This window comes from Euphorbia lathyris, chromosome 5 (genome assembly GCF_963576675.1).
Source record: "Euphorbia lathyris chromosome 5, ddEupLath1.1, whole genome shotgun sequence".
Classification (NCBI taxonomy): Eukaryota; Viridiplantae; Streptophyta; class Magnoliopsida; order Malpighiales; family Euphorbiaceae; genus Euphorbia; species Euphorbia lathyris.
This window is the reverse complement of record NC_088914.1, coordinates 39,101,778-39,123,926: the sequence shown is the minus strand read 5'-3', so window position 1 is coordinate 39,123,926 and position 22,149 is coordinate 39,101,778. Positions and strand designations below refer to the sequence as shown.

General features: G+C 35.4%; 1 protein-coding gene across 1 annotated transcript; it reads left to right on the top strand.

Moving 5' to 3' along the window:
• Positions 1-599: 599 nt before the first annotated feature.
• Positions 600-15,829, top strand: LOC136229759 (uncharacterized). The gene is given in 14 exon segments (XM_066018653.1): positions 600-865; positions 1,135-1,207; positions 2,063-2,127; positions 2,371-2,480; positions 6,473-6,584; positions 10,836-10,875; positions 10,878-10,945; positions 11,028-11,168; positions 11,258-11,368; positions 11,789-11,894; positions 12,792-12,808; positions 14,579-14,986; positions 15,148-15,396; positions 15,734-15,829. Coding segments are annotated over 14 exon segments (1,713 nt in total). The 5' UTR covers positions 600-748.
• Positions 15,830-22,149: the final 6,320 nt, after the last annotated feature.

Genomic DNA, 22,149 nt, shown 5'->3' with positions numbered 1-22,149 from the left:
CTATTGGAGTGATTGTGGGTGCCAAGGAAAGTTGCCAATTTTTGGCAACCTCTTGGCAACCTTGTTTAATTATTTTTTTAATATACTCTTCTAGAAATAATAAATCTGGAACATTTTATTTATAATAAAATAATAATTTGTAGGATTATAGTGGCAACTTTTCAAGCAACCTCTGTTGGAGCATTTTTTAAATTAAAGTTGCCAAAAATGATGTGGATGAAAGAGACAATAAAATACTATATTTTAGTAAGTTTTAGCACTCTTTTAGACACTTCTGAGCTACATATTTTTTGGTTTCCAAGGGTATCCCATTGCCAGCAGTGATTAGGGAAATTTCCGCGTTCCCAAAATTGAGATTTGAACCGGACCTATGGTTAAGGAAAGAGAAGCTTTTACCACTCATCTCCACCACAATGTCATGGTTAATTATCAGCTATTGATAGAGCTAAATTGAACTCAATCGATAAGTATTAAAATAATTCAGTTTTTGATCCAATTTATGTTTTTCTTTAACGTTCAATTTGAAATAAAATAAAAAAGAAAAGAAAAGAAAAATCTAACGGTGCATAATTGGTTTCTCCTTGGAGAGAAATCTGACGGCTGAAAAGCACATATGTTTGCATTCTGATACCTGTCCTGGGCTGAATTCGAAGGGAAACAATTCCCATCAAGGGCCTGTATTGCATATGAAATTCGCAAAGAAAGTCGACTACTCTGGTTGGTTGCGTCATACTGCGTAGAATGCATAATGCAGCGTCTCAGAGGCAAAGGGACCTCTCTTTTGGGTTCCTTCGCAGTTCCCCAATTGAAGAGGAAAGCTCTTAATTCATTATCTGCTGTCCAGGACTCTTGCCTCTCTGCCAAAGTAATTTTATTTTTCTATTACCATTTAGGTTTTTCTTATTGCTAAGTTTTCGTGAGTTTTGTTTGTTCCTTCCCTTTATCTTTGGTTTTATGATATATCTATGAGCTTTCTTCCTTTTGTTCCACTAGATTAATTTTTAATTTCATCCGAAGGTTTCTTCGTTTATGTGTTCTTGACTGTCTGATAAATTTGATCGGAGTCTTATTGATTTTGTCTATTTTTAATTTATATTTGTTAATTGTCTGGTTTTTCGGTGTTTCAATCTTTAGGACTTATTTGAGAGGCATAGGGTGGTGTTCACAATTGGAACTTCTGTTGCATCAGTGGCTACAGCGTGGGGTGGTAAGTTTTGTTTCCCTTTACATTTTGTTTTTTCCTTTAATATCTAAAAACCTCATCTTGGTGGTTGCTTATTTATTTATTGAAATGAGATTTTCCTGATATACTTGTCGAAAAATACATGTTACTATAATTTCACTTTATCTTACTTGTAGAAGTTAATTCACATAGATGTTGATAGTGCGAAATTAGAAATCTTTCAATGCATTATTGAGTTCTATAGGTTCGTCAATTATCAATCAATTTAAAGAGAGCTATTTGGAACTTTGGATCAAAACTTTGAGTTCAATCAATTTAGTTCAAAATTCATATTCATTTTTTTTTTCCTGTAAAGAAATAACTTGTGGTCTGTGAAGCTTCATCGTTGAAAGGCTTCTCCATTTGGTTTGGCTATATGCTTACTTTAAACTATTTTAGTAGGAATTTTACTCCACATATTTTCATTTCCCTTCTGCAAATAAAGAATTGATCTGGTAATCTGCTCAATCTAAGAATATGCCTGGATGTTTTACTTTGCAGTCCTATACTTAGGACTTCAAAACTCCTCTTTTTTTTTTTAATCCATATTTCCATCCATTATCATTCAAATCCTCTGAAAACTTATTTAAGATATAAAGCAATGCTATGTTACTGAAAATGTAAATATTTGTTGGGGTTTTTATTATTAATCTATAAAGCTATTGCTATTTGATGAGCAAAGATATGTTAATATGTGCTAATCATCAACCTTGGTGAAATGAATGTTCCACACTGTGTATTTATATTCATCTACATATAGGTTCTGCTAGTTAGTTCTATGGATTTTTTCAATTCTTTCTCAGGAACCAAAAACTTACAAAATTGAAAATGATTTTCCAGGTTATTGCTTACGTCATCTTTATGAATCAAAAGTTAACCAAAGGCTTGAAGCAATTGAAAAAGCGGTGAGTTTTACTGAAGAAATTTCAGATGTTCACGCTGCTTATATTTTCCATTATAACTCATATGTATGGTATTTACGTACTTGGTAATCATCCTGAGATGGAATGTTCTGGTTGCTGTTTTCTCCTATAGGTTTATTTCCTTTTTTGGGAAATTGTTATTCCCCATTAGACTTGGAAATGAAAATATATGTCTTACAGGATTTCCTGTTATGACTAATTGTAATGCTATGTGTAATGTGGCAGATGAAAAACAATATCCATATTGAACAAGAAGAACTTAAAAAGCTTGTTGATCCTGGGACTTCCAGTTATGCGAAAGTTTTTGCTACTGCTGGGACTACATTTGTGGTTGGGTTGGTCCCTCTCTTTTTCTCCTTCTTTTTTAATGCTTTATCCAACATTGATTAAAAAACCGGTAAACCATCTTGGTATTTTTCCAGTATGAGTGAATCTGATTTATATTTCACTTCCTAATTGGAAAGGATGAGTTCCCTGGTAATACATGCAGCTCAATTGTGAGATGATGGGCAGTTTGATATTGTGGCTACTAAAGAAATTAAATGCTTTTAACATCAATTAGTTTGCCCAACAAGATTTTTTAGCGTAATGTTGCTTCCATGAGATCAAGAAATTATGCATTCCCATGAAGTGGAACTACCAAAATAGCATATCACGGTTTATGTCTTGTCGTGGTATACTGCATCACCATCAATTAAAGAGCATGCAAGTATTGGCCCAGTCTGTCTTCAAAACATAAGTTTTTAATCAATCTTTTAACATCTGTTGATTGTGAGGAAGAGTTCTCGGCAGTATAGTTGTATATAAACTTAATTTACTTGCTTTGCGTCTTTGCACAATTTGAGGGGGGATTGCATCTCTTGTTCTGGAACTGAGGTTGGAGAGGTGTTATTCTCAATTTGTTGAGGAGAAATGTTTTTGCTTAAATCAGTGGATGGCTTACACATCCATACAACCAATTTAAGCAACCTAATGTTGACCATGTAGAAATTTTCAAGGGTTCCAAAAGTGTATATCATATGGTCCTTAGTTTTAATTACAGTGCCAAGGCGGTATGTGGTATTAAGCGCATAGAAACCGAGTAATGAGGAGAAGTGGCATTTGCCTTTCCTGAATCCAAGTAGACTACTAGCCAACTGAAACAGGTGTGTCCTTTCCATTTCTTATAAAAGTCAAACCCTAGCTTTTGTTCTTAGCAGTAGTTTTCTTAGTTTACATATTAGAATTGCTGCCTGTCGAGGCCACCTGATATCTTAGTGAATTTACATGTGAAGAAACATTTCTGTTTTATTTACTCGAGTGTGGCACTGCTAGTCATTATAAAATTGAATCTATAACTTTTAAGCCAATACAGCCTAAATAAGGATTTTAAGGTGGATATGAAACTATTAACATTGAAATGCAATGATCAATTTGTGTTATATAATAATTGCCGTTAGTAGGTTTTTATTGCAGGGGAGGGAGGAGGGTAAATAGCTTTTCCTTTTGTTTCAGTTCTTCCTTTTAAGGCCTGGATTAACTTTTAAAAATAAAAGTAACTAAAGAATTTACACCCAACACTCCCACTTAAGTTGGAGCATAGATATATATCATATCCAACTTGTTACAGATATAATTTACCCGAACCCATATAAGACTTTAGTGAAGATATCTCCAAGCTGCTCATTGCTGCCAATGTAGGCCAATGATGCTTTCTTCTAGCTTCTCACAAACAAAATGGGCAATATGCTTGATGTTCGATGCAATGTGAAGAGATGACGAATTCACATAACTTCACATACTGAGTGAGACATTGTTCAATACTCGGATTTTGCACTGTAGTGAGATACAACGTGTTGCTTCTTGCGCTTCCAAGAAACTAAATTTCCTCCAACAAAGACACAGTTTCCAGTAACGGATCTCCTATCATCCTTGTCTCCTACACAGTCTGCATTGGAGAAACATTCAATCTGAGTATGACCATGATTCTTGTAAAGTAATCCTCATCCAGGAGTCTCTTCTAAGTAAAATAAGATCTATTCAAGCGGAGTCTAGTGATCCATGGTGGAGCAGACATAAAGTGGTGACAGAACAGTTATATGAGGTCTAGTCACTATAAGATAATTCAGCTTTCCCCCAAACGCCTCTATCTTCCAGGATCTTCAAATAACTCTCCTTTCATGTAAGATGCGAATTCAGAGTCATAAGCGCACCGCTTGAAGTAACTCTAGATTTTCATGTTTCCGACAAGAAATCAAGAACATATTTTCTTTGAGACATGAAGATTCCTTTCTTACTTCTGAAAACCCCAATTCCCAAGAAGTACTTTAGAGCCCCCAGATCCTTGGTATGAAATCCTTGGTATGAAACTGACCATGATTCTTGTAAAGTAATCCTCGTCCACGAGTCTCTAAGTAAAATAAGATCTATTCTAGCGGAGTCTAGTGATCAATGGTGGGAGCAGACATGTAGTGGACACCGACAGAATAGGGTGTAGTCACTATAAGATAATTCAGCTTTCCCCCAAACCCCTATATCTTCCAGGATCTTCAAATAGCTCTCCGTTCATGTAAGATGCGAATTCAGAGTCATAGGCGCACTGGTTGGCTTAGCTCTAGATTTTCATGTTTCCGACAACAAATCAAGAATATATTTTCTTTGAGACATGAAGTATTTTAGAGCCCCAAAGGATTTTTGGGATGCTTCATTGCAAACGTCTCAACTGCTTGGCTAAACTTCCCAAACCATACTCGAGGATTTCGTTTCAATCCATATAGAGATTTGCGGAGACGGCAAACTTTGTCATGCTCCCCTGAGCAACAAACCCAAGTGGTTGCTCCATGTAAACTTCTTCTTGAAGGTCCCTATGTAGGAAAAACATTTTTTATATCCAGCTCATGCAAGGGCCAATTGGAACAAGCCGCCATTGAGATAAAAAGACGAACGAAAGTCATCTTAGTCACCAGAGAGAATAATCAACTCCATAAGTTTGAGCATAGCCCTTTGTAACAAGGCGAGCCTTTAAACAAGCAACTGAACCATTGGAGTTGACTTTCACAGTAAACACCCATCGACATCCAACAAATTTCTTTCAACAAGCAAATTTACCAAATCCCAAGCACCATTATTATCCAAAGCATTCATTTCATCTACCATGGCATTGCACCAACTCGGATATGATAAAGCCTCCGAGAAAGATTTAGGAACAATAGTAAAATCAAGTGAAGCAATAAAAGAACATGAAGGATAGGATAAATTGTCATAAGAAACAAAAGCATGACACTCAGATCTGATGGCGAAACCGTGACTAGCAGTAGATCAGTGGCTGTGAGGGTTGAGACTGAGGAATATGGTGGACTTGATAGACCATCACACTATCAACATCAATGTCGAAATTGGATGTATCAAAAGGTGGGGGATAAAAGGGAAGGCGCTCCTAAAATGTGACATCAGAAGACACAAGGTACTTATTAAGAAATGGGGAGAAACAACAATACCCTTTCTGAAGACGTAACCACGGAAGACACATTTGAGTGCTTTAGGAATCAGGATCAAGTTTGGTGACTTGTAGTCGAACATCTCGAACAAAGCAAGTGCTCCCGACAATTCGGGCTGACACAGGAACTAATGGTTTGTTCGGAAAGAGAGTACCGTAAGGAGTCTCACCTTATAAGAGGGCATGCGATTTATCAGAAAACACGCGGTCAAGATAGCTTCATCCCAAAAGTGTATAGGAACATGTGTCTGCTGGAGATCAGTTTGCAAAACATCATCGCCATTGAGATAAAAAGACGAGTAAAAGTCATCTTAGTCAACCGTAGATCGAGACGGTGGCAGATGCATCTCCATGCGCTGGCGCGTGGCAGATTAGTAGAATCTTCAGACGGTGATTGAGGATCATGCACGGCAGGAATGGCCATCAGACTTTCACGAAAATGTCGATCGGCAAAGTAGCTTCCTCCTGGTGATGGTGGTGAGACAAGGTGAAGTCTCAAACTTCACTCTAACGTCTGCTCTCAAGGACAGACTTAGGGCTAACCTGAAAAAAATGTATACAAATCCAATACTGCTCACAAGGGAAGTTATGATACCATGTAAAGAACAATAGAGTGATTGTTGGAAAATTTTGTTGTGTGTATCACTCATTAGCAATGCTAAACTAGGAAAGCTAATAAATTTACACCTATTGACTATTAACACCTATTCACACACATCTATTCAAGTCATATTTGAGATATATAACAACAATGATATTCTGTACCTATATCTTTTAACTGACGACTTTCAGTGTTAAGTTGAACGCACTATGAATTTTTTGAATACTAGTCTTGCTTTGGTTGAATTTCAGGTATGGCTTTGGTTGGCGAGGTGGAAGATGGTATGCAAATAGGAAGTTCAGAAAGGAGCAGATGAAATTGTTAGGGCAGGTGAAACCTAAAAGTTGGCAGTTGCTTGGACGAGTGAGACCTAGGGAATGGGAATTTCAATTTATTAAAAGAAGATTAAAAAGACATAAAGCACCTGAAAATGGTGTTAAAGAATCTGAAAAGGCACAGCACAATGTGTCTACATTGCAGAATCCTGGAAAATTACAGCAGTGTAGTTAGAACAAGAGTACTTACTCTTTTTAAAAAAAAAAAATTATCATGACATCCTGAAATCATGGAAAAGAGAGTATGGATAAATTTTTCATAAAGTTGTTGGGAATTGTTTTCTGTACTTGAACTTTTGGATGTAATATCATCCCTGTAGGAGGGAATTTATTAGATATCCTGGTTGTCTTAATACAAGTTTGTTTTCTTAGAATACATATGCACTTCAAATATATTTATTAATGATTTTTTCGCTTTAATCTTATTTTTTTAATAATCTAAAAGTTGTTCTTTAAGTTCTTTTTGAGGCACTAAGATCCAGGGCCGATCCTGAGATTTTAGAGGCCTAGGGGCGAGTTACCAAGTGGGATCCTAATAAACGATCTAATAAAAACATTTCATATGAAAAAAACATTTCATATGAAAAAACATTTTTTATTGCTTTAAGTACCCAAATTTTTTATACAAAATGATGTCTATGAGCATTTCTAGATGCAAAATTATCAAATTTAATAAATTATGAAATAATTCTAATAGATTTTATGCTCTTCAGGACACAAAGCATGATAACATAAAAATGAAAAACCAAATCTGAAAATCATCTCACTTAACGGGCTTTAGGGGCTAAGATTTTGATGGGTTTCTCCTAAATTGCCTCTGAAGACCAAGTAAATCAGAATCTGATAGAGTTTTTGAAAGACAAAAAAATGCTATTAGCAATTGAAAGTTTCACAATAAGGTGATTAGAGAACAAAATTGATTATATAGCTAATAAATTGAATATGAATTGAAGATGAAAGATAATATTATACCGTTCAATATTCTTTGGGATTGGAGTGTGATTAAAGAATTGGAAGATAAATTAGAAATTTTGTTATGATTGATGGGTGAGAGAGATAATTATGGAAAGACTTTGAGATAAATTAGGGAATTGATGTTCAATATTATTATTAGGAAATTTGGAAAGAATTGAGGTAAATTAGAAAATTGGTAATTATGCCCATGTTTTTAACAAGTACAATTATTATTTTTTGAATTTAATCTAATGTCAATGTTTTAATTTGGAAAGAATCTAATGACAATGTTTTTAATCAAAATACATTAAAATACATTTTAAGTATAGTTTAAAACCTTACTACAATACATTACTATAATTGGGCCCTCTCTCGTCCTGGGCAGACGCCCCTCCTGCCCATGCTCAGGGACGGGCCTGCTAAGATCTTGTCGTTGCTCTAGAATTTTTTTATCCACTATTCCTTGCTTAATATACTGAATCTAATTTGTTGTGATGGAAAAAATTGTGTGCTTAGATAAGTCAGTTGATTATTTCTGATTGGATATTAGCCTTGATCAATTGAATACTTGTGATAGTTTTGTTGAGGAGCAACAGTTTAGACATTTTCTATGCAGTTGCCGTAATAGCACCTTTAGTTTGTAATGGTGCCAATATGATCTGTACAAAGTGTTTTTTTTTTTTTTTTAATACAGATGTGCTTACGTATTGGTGGACAGAAGAAGTATGACAAGCAGTTAAGAGTAAGCGAGAATCCTATAAAATATTGGGGAAATGTAGGAGTGACGAGAACTACGAAAAATACAAAGAGGCTAAAAGGGAAGTAAAGAAGGTCATACGAGATGCTAGAGCAAAGGTGAATCGGGATCTGTATACAAGATTGGATACGAAAGAAGGGGAAAGAGACATATATAGAATTGCTCAGATGAGAGATAGGAAGACGCGAGATCTAGGAAAAGTTAAATGTGTGAAGGATGTGGACCAGAAAGTCCTAGTTGGAGATAAGGATATCAAGGAGCGATGGAGGTCCTATTTTGATGACTTATTTAATGGAGATCGCCAACAAGATGTTGGCGATATAAGTATCGCTCACGATATGATAAATCATGAATGCATGCGGAGAATTCAAAAGGGTGAAGTCAAAATGGCATTAAATAAGATGAGGTCGAAGAAAGCAGTAGGACCTGATGGCATCCCTATTGAGATTTGGAGATTTTTGGGAGAGAGAGGAATCGAATGGTTGACGACGTTCTTCAACAAAATTTGGAGAAACAATAAGATGCCATCAGAATGGAGGAAAAGTATCTTAATTCTTTTGTATAAGAACAAAGGCGATGTCCAAGATTGTGCCAACTATCGAGGAATCAAATTAATGAGTCACACTATGAAACTTTGGGAGCGAGTGATCGAACAAAGGCTAAGGAGGACGGTGAAGATCTCGGAAAACCAGTTTGGCTTTATGCCGAAAAGATGATCAACTATGGAAGCCATCCATCTAATGAGACAATTAATGGAGCACTATCGAAATAAGAAGAAAGACTTGCATATGGTTTTCATTGACTTGGAGAAAGCATATGATAAGGTACCAAGGGAAGTACTTTGGTGGGCCTTGATAAGAAAAGACATTTCATGGAAATATATTGACATCATAAAGGACATGTATGAGGGAGCATGCACGAGTGTACGTACTAGTGTTGGGAAGACTGAAGAGTTCCCTATTACGATTGGAGTGCATCAAGGTTCCGCACTAAGCCCATTTCTTTTTGCCATCGTTATGGATGAACTAACAAGTTCACTTCAAGATGGTATATTATGGTGCACGAGTGTACGTACTAGTGTTGGGAAGACTGAATAGTTCCCTATTACGATTGGAGTGCATCAAGGTTCCGCACTAAGCCCATTTCTTTTTGCCATCGTTATGGATGAACTAACAAGTTCACTTCAAGATGGTATATCATGGTGCATGTTGTTTGCAGATGATATTGTGTTGGTTGATGAGACGAAAGAAGGAGTGGAGAGGAAATTGGAACTATGGAGACAAACTCTAGAATCTAGAGGCTTTAAGTTGAGCCGAAGTAAGACAGAATATTTGGAGTGTAAGTTTAGCGGCCATAGGAGTAGGGAGGCAGGGACAATCACCCTAGATGGGAGAGTTGTTTAGGCATCGGATTGGTTCCGGTATTTAGGATCTATCATCCAAACGAATGGAGAAGTAGATGAAGATGTTGCTCATAGGATTAAATCTGGTTGGTCGAAGTGGAAGAGTGCTACAGGTTTCTTTTGGGATCCCGGCATGCCTAAAAGATTGAAGGGAAAATTCTACCGCGCGGCAATCAGACCAGCATTGTTATATGGTACGGAGTGTTGGGCAGTGAAACACTGTCGCATTCATAAGATGTCGGTGGCGGAGATGCGTATGTTGAGATGGATGTGTGGTCATACGAGAAAGGATCGGGTGAGTAATGAAATAATTAGGAGAAAAGTAGGGGTTACATCTATTAAGAATAAAATGAGAGAAAACCGACTAAGGTGGTTTGGCCATGTGAGACGTAGAGCGCTTGATGCGCCGGTTAGGAGGACCGAAGAGTGGCAAAGGGATGTAGTGGTGAGGGGTAGGGGAAGACCTAAACAAACGTGGAGGAGGGTGATCGAGAATGATATGAGTTTACTGGGAATTGAGGAAAATATGGTAGTGGATAGGACGGAGTGGAGGGAGCGAATTTGTGTCGCTGACATGACTTGATTTCACGGTTTTATATGATGGTTCATGTTAGCCGATCCCGAATCATTTCGGGACTAAGTCTCTGTTGTTATTGTTGTATGTGCTTACATATCTTACATGGTGGAATCTTCTATGTGAAAACTAGTGGCATTTCTTGTTAGGTTCTAGAATCTTCAGTTTATGTGAATTTTAAGTTTCATGGATGTGTTGCTGTTGGCTAATTTTGTAATTAGTGATCAGTTGCAAACCAGATGCTTTGAACAACCTGCTTGATTCTCATGTTCTACACCTCTATAAATTGTGCGATGAAAAAAGCATTTGGAACAGCAAAGCAAGCGCTTGAAGATGGAAAATGCGATAACCTCAATACTTGTACTGGCTCTTTTTTGTGGATCAGCATATGGAAAGAGAATGGAAGTACTTTCAGTAAAAGATCAGGATGTTGTGGCTGCATTGGCCCCATCTGCCAGTAATGAGATTTGTGCAAAACTGGTGGAGACAGAAGGCTATCCTTGTGAAGAACATACAGTAATTGCCTTTTGTTATGTAAAGTATATGAATTTATTGCTTAATTCGAGCTTATCATTGCCTATGATTGTTTTAGGTAACTACACAAGATGGATATATTCTTGGCATACAGAGAATTCTAGGGGCAAGTCTGGTAATGCTCCAGGAAACAAAATACGAGTTGTACTGCAGAATGGAATACTAATGGTAATTATTTTTGATTCGGGTAGCAGTAGTTGTTGATAAAGTAGGGAGTATGGATATACATAGCACATGAAAATTTTAGCAGGATGCAGCAGTGTGGGTGATGTTATCTCCAAGGCAATCTTTAGCATTCCTGTTAGCAGATAATGGGTATGATGTGTTGCTTCCCAATACAAGAGGAACTACATCTAGCAGTGCTCATACATCACTTGCTCCAGATAATCCGGTTATATTTCTTCTTGGACATGATGTTATTCTCTTATTTTGTTAATCGTTTTGAATGTCTTAATTATGATTCAGATTGTTTTTTCACAGGCTTTCTGGAATTGGTCATGGGATGAATTGGCAAGTTTTAATCTTCCTGCTACTTTTCAATATGTTCACAATCAAACTGGACAGCAAATGCACTATGTTGCTCATTCACTGGTATTTTCTTTCATTCTACTCGTTACGTTCTTTAAGGTACAATGTTGCCTTCATCATTTTTGCCTTTCTCTAGAGATTCCATTGGAGAATATGTTCGAAGTTATTGATTGAATCCAGTTTGAGCCATATTTACTTGAAAAAGCGCGAAAGGAGAACAACGATAACATAATAATGTAAGCATGGTATGGTCTTGTAGGTTTGTCTAGATATGTGTATTCTCCTTGAATGAAATATATATTCATATAGTTTTAGTCTATATGGTATCCCATGTTTTTCCAGTGTATTCACACGGTTTGTAACAGATAAGAGTAACATTGCACCCTCAGAAAGATTAAGTTAGTACGAATTATTTTTTACCCTTTTAAGTGAACTGTTTTACAGGGAACTTTGACGGCTCTGGCTGCTTTTTCTAAAGTCAAGCTGGTGGATGCAATGAGATCTGCGGTGTTACTCGGACCAGTTGTGTATTTGGGTGAGATAACATCTCCGGTTGGAAAAGTAGCTGCTGATATTTTTATTAGCCAATGTGATTACTAAACTTTTTACCTGTTACTCTAATCAGTCCTCAAGTTTTGTTCTGTTTAACAGCTGTTCATTTAAAATACTAATTTTTCCTTACTTCTTAGGGGTAAATTACATCTATGATACCTTAATTTTAGCCTGTTTTACATTTTGGTACGCAAACTTTAATTTTGTACTTAAAAATACTATTATTTTCAATATTGAAAATTGTTGTGATTATTGACAGTAGTTACTAACTTGAATGTATATCACATAAGTATGATAAAAAGCAAAGGTGATTTACATTTTAGCCTTCCAGTTAGGGGAGTGGTTACCTACATAAAAATAACGACATTATTGTTTGGTAGTAATGAAACAGGGTTCCGAGTACCACATTGATCAATGATATCTGCAACACCACAGGGGTCGACTGCTCTGATTTAATCTCTGCTTTCACTGGTACTAACATCACCCATATCATCTTCTCAATTATGGAATTAATTTATGTGATTAGAGGCTTTATTTATTTTTTTTCATTCAAATCAATATTAATTGTTGGGATTTATAATTGGATAAATAATTTATTGGTCTCCGACTTCTTATCTATTATTACACTAGTTAGTAGTACTCGGATTAATAAAAATATATTACAAGGTCTCTAAGCATTGTTCCCACTAACAGAGTTTAGTCACTCCTGTTCTGTTAGCCAAAGCTATGACTAACAAATTCTTCTTCTATGTTTACTATTAAATAACTTTGACTAACAAATTTTTGGATGCTTTAACATTAGTGACTTAACTGTTTACGAGAATAAAACTTAGTAACCTTATAGTGTATTTTTGTTAATACAAGGACCAACTATTATAATAGGTAAAAAGTTAGACTATGATACTCAGACTTTTCATTTTGGCTGTCATGCCAGTGTCGACACAGATATTGGTATGAAATCCGTGTCAAACACTGTTGTAGAACATAGGATACAGTTAATTTTTTTTAGAGAGCAGTTATTTTACAGCTACTTTTTTTAGAGCAGTTATTCTTTTTAAAGAATTTGAAGCGTATGTAACTTTGAAGAATTTGAAGCGTCTTGTACTTTGAGAATAAAAAAACAAATGGTAAAGTCTCTTAATTCTCCGACTCTTCCTCTTCCCTCCTAAACACTAATTGCTCTTACAGAATAAAATCTTCACCAAAAACAAAAAAATGTACTGCAGCAATTCGCAATTATCAAACCAAAAACCGTCAAACTCAATGTCACACCAACTAAGAACATGGGATTTGATGACACACCATTCTGGAGTCATGTTGAGGTTTTATGTACACATAGTGGCGGTGGAGGTGGATATAGGGCCTCTAGGTGCAAATATAGTAAGACAATAATCAGTTCTTATTCTAAAGTGAAAGCACATTTGTTGAAAATTCCCAACTAAGGTGTTCAAGCTTGCAAGTCATTGACAGATGACTTATATTGTTTTTTAATATATATATATATATATATATATTAATTCATGTATCCCCGTATCCATGTTCAAATTTAAGATTGTTTTCATGTCCAAAATTTTCAAGCTTGCCGTATTGGATACTCGGATCTGTATCAAGATCTGATATGAGTTCCAGAGACCATATAACATAGGAGTTAGAGACTAATAAATTATTTATCCTTTATAATTTGGTGCTATTTAAGTTCTAGTACTACTAGTTGATTCTCGCATTTGGTATGAGAAATTGACAACTTAAGCATTTTTTATTTTTAACTTTCTGAACTAAGCCATAACATGTTAATTTTTTTTAAGAGTATAGAACTTATCTTAAGTCTTCAATTGAACCTTTGGTTATTGTATCTTAAGACTTCACTTAATGTATGTAATATATTTTAATTGGGAGGAGAATTACTAAAGAGTGTGTCTGACCATGAATTAATTAGATTTACTTAAAAGAAATATATATATGAACAGGCCCTAGCTGCTTCTTGGACTTTTCTAAATTCGGTGTATTCATAGACCATGCGCCTCAGTCCACATCAACAAAGAATATGGTCTATTAGTCTCTGAGTAAGTTGATTTATAAATATAATAAAGGAAAATTATAAAACTGGGCTAAATTAGAGGTCCATTTACATATTAAGGCCAATTTGAAAACAACTTACATATCTAGATTGTTTCATTATGAATTATCTATAATATCTTTCATATATATATATAACAACTTAGCCAAATTTCCTTTCTTCTTCTTCATCCCTAACTTGCGAACTCAATCGATGTTTCATTTCCAATCTCTACGAATATCTAGTGTCATTGAATCTCTGCATCTCTTATCGTTTTTTATGTTTTTGCGATTTTGGATTAGAGTTTATGCTTTTGATGTGTTTTTTCGTTAGTTTATATCTACATTTTGTGAAATGAAACTTAGAAATAGTTCGAAACGGTTGTGACGACTTCATTTTGCAGAAATTACTATTTCGCACATATGATTTTGCTTTGTAGATTTCGCAATATGCGAAGAAAAATATATGTGTGAAGTAGTATTTTGTTTCGTAGATTCATAAATATGCAAAGATATAAGTAATCCGTGAATATGCATATTAGCTTCTGACTTCGCATATTGAGAATCTGCGAAGACATATGCACTAGATTTGCTTCGCATATCTTCAAATATGTGAAGTAGTATTTTATTCAATATTTGACTAATTTGAACTACTTTTTGTTGAAGGGTGATCATTCTAAAGCCGATTCCAAGAAAAGGAAGAGGACATCAAGTGAGAATAGTACCAAAAGCATCAAAGGCATCACCACTTTCAAGTACCCTTGTACCTGGAATACAAGAGCAACAATCATAGTGAGGGCTGAAATTGAGGTGACGAAGAAAGTGAAGCAAAAATTATCAACAGTGCACTTGGAAATGTTGAAGAAAATATGCTTTGCATTTGTTGGCATGGATATATGTATGTTGTCTACTCCTCTATTCCATGGGGTCCTTATGAGAAAGATTAAACCTGAAAATCTAAAACATAGAGAGATGTGGTTCAACATAAATGGGGTTGAACTGAAATTCGGGGAACGTGAATTCAGACTCATCACCGGGTTGAGCTTTGGTGATCCGGCACAAATTTTGAAGCGGGTGAGTCATTACACGAAGGCAAACAGATTGAGGAATCTGTACTCCGGAGGTAGCCCGAGCTTAACTCACAAACAAATATATGAGACATTCGAAGGAAGAAGTTGGGAAAATGAAAACAATGGTGATGTGGTCTTCATGACTATGTTGTTCATTATACATAGGCTCATATTTACCACCGATCTAGCAAAAAAAAGGTTGATGACAATATCATGTACCTCACTGATTTTCCCAAGCTGTTTGACTCGTTTCTATTGGGTGTGTATGCTTGGGATGAGACGTATAAGACTATGGCACATGCCTTATCCTCTCCAACTAGGAAGGAGGTATTTGAGGAGTTCCACAAGCAAAAGCAGGAGAAGAAGAAGAAGGCCATTTCACATCAGCTAGTTGGAATAGCACAAGCTTTTCAGGTATGTTTCGTATATTTATTTGATTTAATTGATGTTAGATTTCAACTGGATTGGTTTTAATTAAATACTTTATAGGTTTGGATACTTGAGCTATGGAGTGCCTAACACACCTAACGCATGGATGGACCAGCTTGATGCAGATGATGTGTTGATGTATGAGACTTGGAAAATGTCTCCGATGAAAAATCGTCAATATTGATTGGAAGGAGATACACTCTACAACCGGAAATGTCGTGGTTCATACAAATATAGACCACAAGTAAATATTGGGACGGAGAGGTAAGATTGATTTCAAATTAGAATTCTTATTTGTTTGTGATGAATGTCTTATTTATAGGTCTTTTTTCTTGAATTAGCACATCGATGCATTCCTTTGGCTGTTGAGGCGTCAGTCGGTGCAATCCGGATTAGCTGCGGATTGGACTACATGTGATAGCCAATTCATGGGATATGTACAATTGACAGACAATCCGGATATGAACCACGTATGCAAGATGATTAATGGTCTATAGGACATGTATATGAGACCTTGGAAGGATGTAAAGCGGGTATTCATGCCAATCAACATCAAAGAAAATCACTGGGTATTAGGAGTACTTATGACGATGAATATGCATATCTACATCTACGATAGTTGTATTCCTAATGACAATGATGAGAAACTAAAGGAAGTATTAGAGAAGCCCCATTTACACCCTTACCAAGGCCATTTCAAAAACTCTTTGGTTGGAAAGCTCACAATGCCATGAAATACCTAGATTGGACTAGGCTAGCGGAAACTCCACAACAGAGAACGGGCTCGAAAGATTGTGGGTATTTTTCTACCTTTTCACTCAACTTTCCACTTGTAGGCAAGTGTTAGCACTAATTCCAAATGATGGAGATTTCTTAAAATTTCGTGTTGTACTCAAGATTTTTCATCAAAAACTATATGTTTGATTATATACAGTTTATGTTTGAATGAATATTGTATATGATTGTATATTTTTTATATTTTTGAATGAATTTTGTATACAGTTTATGTTTGAATGAATGTTGTATATGTTTGAAGCCATTTTAACTTCGCATATGTATAAATCTGTGAAGTGGTATGTACATATACGAAATATTTACTTCGCAGATGTATAAAAATGCGAAGTGAAATGAAGTTTTGCGAAGTTCAATAACTTCGCAGATGATCATCTGTTTCGCAGTTTTAAACTACGAATTCGCATATCATGAAATTACGAATGTGGCTTACGTTCTACGAAGTGGATATAAGTTGAGATACACTACTTCAAATTTTTAACTTCAAATACACAAAACTAACTTCAACACATGAATATTGTTACAAAAACATTTCAACACATCAATATTCTTACAAAAACAGTTCAATTATTTATACAAAAACACTTCAATTATTTATACAAAAACACTTCAACACCCTTACAAACACACTCCAACACTTTTACATACACACTTTATGTCACTTGTATTTGGTAGCAGTTGATGACAACTCAACCTATTGTGGCCCGTATTCCCTCATCAGCTACATATTCTTGGACTTGGATCTTCAACTTGTGATGATCTTATGTTCTGACTTCTTGATTGCCCAACAGGTGTAAAACCTTTTATATGGAGGAGAACTTTCATTGGAGGATCACAGTTTGTCCATTCCGACTAGGGTCTGATTGAGTATATAGACTATGTGTAGGCTAAATTTAACCGCGTTGTTGGTGTAGTAACTATCCACCCATTGATATGCATTACTCAGATGATGCTCACACGTAACTTTGCATACATGTTTATAAGGAAACTGAGAAAGTTTTCATTTTCTACACGTGCAAGTGCTTGCATTTAAGTCAACAACTCCCCCTTTTATTCAATCTTTGATCTGAAATGTGTGTTCGTTTATTCCACAGAACGTACAAGGGATAGCTTTGGCAACATGACTCGTCATCTTCTTTTCAGCCTAATGCGACAAATGATGTTGTCGTGATCCTGGAATTCAAAGTTGTTATGTTAATATATTTATGTAGCATCCACTATTCAAAAGATATAATATCTAAATTTTTTACCAGCCAATTGTTGTCTCTCGTAAAACCATCGTTGGATAGTAGCTCTAATGTACTCTACTAACATTGTGATAGGTAAACGTCTTCCAACCACCATAACCGCGTTCCATGATTCTGTAATATTTATGGTTATTATGTTATACCGATGGGTATGAAAGCATGCATAAGGCCATTTCTCGATACTGACTTGCTCTAGATATTCTACTGCGGGGCCACGTAGTTGTCGAAGTCGAGAAAATGCTTCGTTCTAATTTTCTAAAATTTAGCTTTCACATTCATTCTCAAATGTTGACAACAACATCCATGTATCATATTTGGAAACACTAAATTCACGGCATAATCAATTCATTTGTGCCTATCCGAGATTATGGCGAAATCCTCTACATCCCCAATACATTCTTTAAGCTTGGTTATAAAACCAAGTCCATGTCTCATTGCTCTTATTTAGTCCAGCCCCAAAAGCAATAGGATAAATCTGGTCATTGCCATTTTTGCCAACTGCAATGTACAATTGGCCGAGATATTTACCTTTTAAGAACGCTCCATCAACACAAAGAACCTGGCGAATGTGTTCTTTAAACGCTCGAAGGAAGTGTTTGGTTGACTCATTTTTCATGTAGGAATGGGAATGTGAATGATTGATTTCCATTTTTATTGTTTGGTTTAATAAAAAAAATAGCATTAAATGGGAATCACATTCCCATACTTTTGGGAATCACTATTCCCACCTCTTTCCCCATTAATCAATATTGATTCCTCCTCTAATCCCATGAACTATTATTTTTATAATGATTTACTTACTTCACATTTGAACCCACGGTTTATCTTGCATTTATAATTATAAAGATTATTCCTACTTAAACAAAAAATTCATTACATACAAATTTTAAATGAATTAATTACTAGATAATTGGTTAGATTATTTAAACATGCGTAATTTGCGGTGATATCACGTTTTATTTATTTTATGTATACAATTTAAATTGAAAATTACTAATTCATATGAATCCAAATTTTATACCATTTCAATTTTATAATTCAAACTTGAAACATATAAATATACTAAAATAAGATAGTAGTAATAATAGTTAGCTTTGTTAAATTTTATTAATGTTATTAAAAAATATTTAATAAATTTGGTATTGATTTCGATTCCAGTTGTTATAGATCCAAACGACATTAATAGAATCTGATTCTGTTTCCATATTGAACCAAACAAAATAAATAAATAGTCATTCCTATTCCGATTCTATTACATTCTGATTCCGATTCCATTTTCGGAGTTTAAACCAAACGCCCCATAAGTGAAAGACCAAATGCCAGAAAGAATCGGTTTGAATATGTGTCACCGTACCTGGATTGCATTTTTTCAGGATCTCGAGTAGTCCGGTAACAACATAAATGACTCTTCCGATGAACCCATTGCATCTTTTAACGCCCAACATCTTGTTATCCAAGCTTGCATCTAAGACAAGTTGATTTTATACACTTTCTCAAAATCTTTCACAATGTCCTTTGGTCTATACACTCTATCCTCGAGATCAAACTTATCCGCAAGTAGTATTGCTGGCAACTTGTTTCCCCGTTTGCCTGGGATGTGGCAATATTTGATCTCTCGCACATATGTGTTTCTTCATTTCATCCATTCTTTGGAGCCTAAACATATCAGAATTGGGTATCGCAATACCTCTAACACTCTTTTTATATGTCTCATCATGCTTACATCTAACTTCAAACATGGACCTGTTAGACATGTACACTTTCTATCCGAACCTGTTCTTAACTGCGTATTTTCCGAGTGCATCTTGCAATGCTCATTTGTTTAAGAATATATCATGCACCTTTAAACCGACAACCCCTTTCGATGCACTAGCTTCAATAGGAAGCACATGTGCATCATGGACCTCTAGGAGCTATCGAAATGGATTGGCCCTCTTTCTTATTCTTTCTACATCATCCGCCTCATATGCTTGTCGATACATTGCTTTGGGGAACAGCTTCACGATGAGATTGTTTCTGAGGGATATGTTGTTCATCATTTACCATTTCTTCTGTGTCAAAATGACCCAAAATGTCTTCTTCGTATGTCGTTTCTTCCGAAAAGAAAACCGTATTCGAGCTAATATCATCTAAACCAAGGTTGGATGCAAGGTTCAAATCAATGATCTTTTATTTTCCTGGCCGTTGAGTTCTAACTTCAACGGTTGTGTCTACTTCAGCGGTTGTGTCTGTTGGAAATTAGGCTAAGGTATAGCAGCGGAAATATAAAAATTTTAACCTATTTCCATTTAACCACAAGATCCGTTAACCGTTATTTCATATAAAGAAGGATAAGAAGAAATACCTTTTAGAAGTTCTATCTACCGTTGCAAACGAAGTGCCCACAACTTCAAAAGAGATAGAAACTGTCTACCAATCTTCCCCTATCCGAAATAGATCTTCCAGACCTCTGAACGACAATCCCTTCGGTGGAAACGTGGAAGAATATGTCTAGAATCTCCTGTCCAAAAATCGCGATGATCCGACGGTTCAATCTCCGGGAATCCGCGAAATCGTGAACTGACCTGATGTAGGAGTAGTAAAACGAATTTCTCCCTTTTGTTTGTTTTTCTTCTTTGAGTTCCCAAACACGAAATAAAACACGGGAAGATTAATTTAGTATCAACCGTTGAATAGCAACCAAAGTAGATTGCCTCTAATTAATCAACACAAGATCAAGGATAAAAGAAATAGATGAAAATTAATTGATCAAACGAAGCCGTAGAGAAATCTCGTCCTCGAACTAGGGGTGTCGAATTTTCTCTCTCTTGGACTAGGTGAATTTCGAAAATCACAAGTAGGGTATGGCTTGCTTGGATTTCGAAAATCTCAAGGGAAGGGGTATTTATAATCTCTTGTATCTAATCCCTAGTTAGATAGAATTAGGTTACTGAATAGAAATTCTATTCGGAATAGAATTCTGAATTATTATCTCACTATATATCTAATATATTAAGGATAATAATAATAACCTTATTGGATAATAATAGGAGTATATTAATCTAATTAAAACTCCTAACTTAATTATCTCTTAATTAATTTAATTCATATTCCTAATCTAATTAGGATTAACAAAATCAAATTAATTATTCATGTATATCACTACATGAATTTCGACCCCCTTATGTCCATGGGCCTTATTGGGCTCAATTGGACTTCTATCAATTAATTAACATCTATCTCTCTTTTAGGTTTCAAGTCATATGTGTGATCCATTAGGTTCTTATCGCTTCTAGCTGTATGCAACGTTATTAAATTAATTTTCAAAGAATTATATTTAATCTTTGCATAACGGAATGATGTACAGAGTATGTGATTAGCAAGTCCGTAATAATTCCCCCAGAGCTATAAGAAGACAGGTTGATTCTGTCGTTAACCTTTCCGTATTAGTTACAGTATAATTCGATCCTTTATCAACTACATCCTTGAACTGAATCTTATGACTATGGGTGATGTCAAGTCACATATAGCGAGACGTTCGTTTTACTTGTACAGATCGAGTCAACTCAAAAAGATAGATTAAGTGAAATCTGTATTTCTTACTCTTAAGCTATCACCTTGCAAGGATTTAGAGTCGAGTCTTCCACAAGCGATCCATGGATGTATCTCCCATTTATCGGGAGTGATAAATGCTCAATCCAATATATAACGACTCCGCAATTACTTCCTGTGATACCCAGCGTCTACTATTCACACCCCAGAGTCATCTCTGTTAAGGATCGTGTTACACCAGAGTCAAAGCATCACATTCCGTAATCCAGAATACCAATTAATATTCCTTTGAGTCTGAGGATTAGTTATACCTATTAATACCAATGAGATGAACAGGTGACAAGGATGAATCTACCCATCCTGTTATCTCAAATCGGATCCCCAATCCTAATGAACAACGTTTCATCGGATCTATGTAACTGTCCAGATATCTGTATATATGAAGCTTGTGAGATCAGCTTTCTGTCGGATAGAAGACATTGTTACATACAAGTCTCAACAGTGATATGTCAATCCCAAACATATCACTTGACTTGGGGTGGTTTTAAGTTTATCAGTTTACTATAAAGTTTTGTCTCACTTCATGCTTGTATGAATACTTTATAATCACTTTAAATAAACTTACGGATTTCCTTTTATTAGACTTTATTTAGTGCTTAAAAGGGATTTCCTTTATATAGTTATAAAACATATATCTCATTAAACAAATGATATAAAGAACAATTCATTTATATTAAGTTTGTATCCAAGAACAATTATCTATAGGACACTAAACACCAACAGTGTCCACTTCAATGGTGGCATCACAACTTGATTGAATAACATTCTCTCTCTTTATAGCTCGTGGTTGGATTGTTCGTGATTCAAAATTAACATATAGTGGGATAACATCGCTTGGATTCATCCGACAATATTCTATGAAGCACTCAACATAACTTGAATCAACAATCAGAACTACTATCCCATGAACTTTGTTTGGATCGTATGTAGTTTTCATAGTTATACATACGTCAAATGATGTTGAATCAACACGTGCAGAAGTGTATACTATCTCTTGAAGCATTTCAAAGTTGATTTTCATTGACAGTTGTTAGGCATGAAATTGACTACGGTTAACTTGGTAATTTTAAGGGATTTGGGCGTTATTTATGCTATATTGCAAAGAATA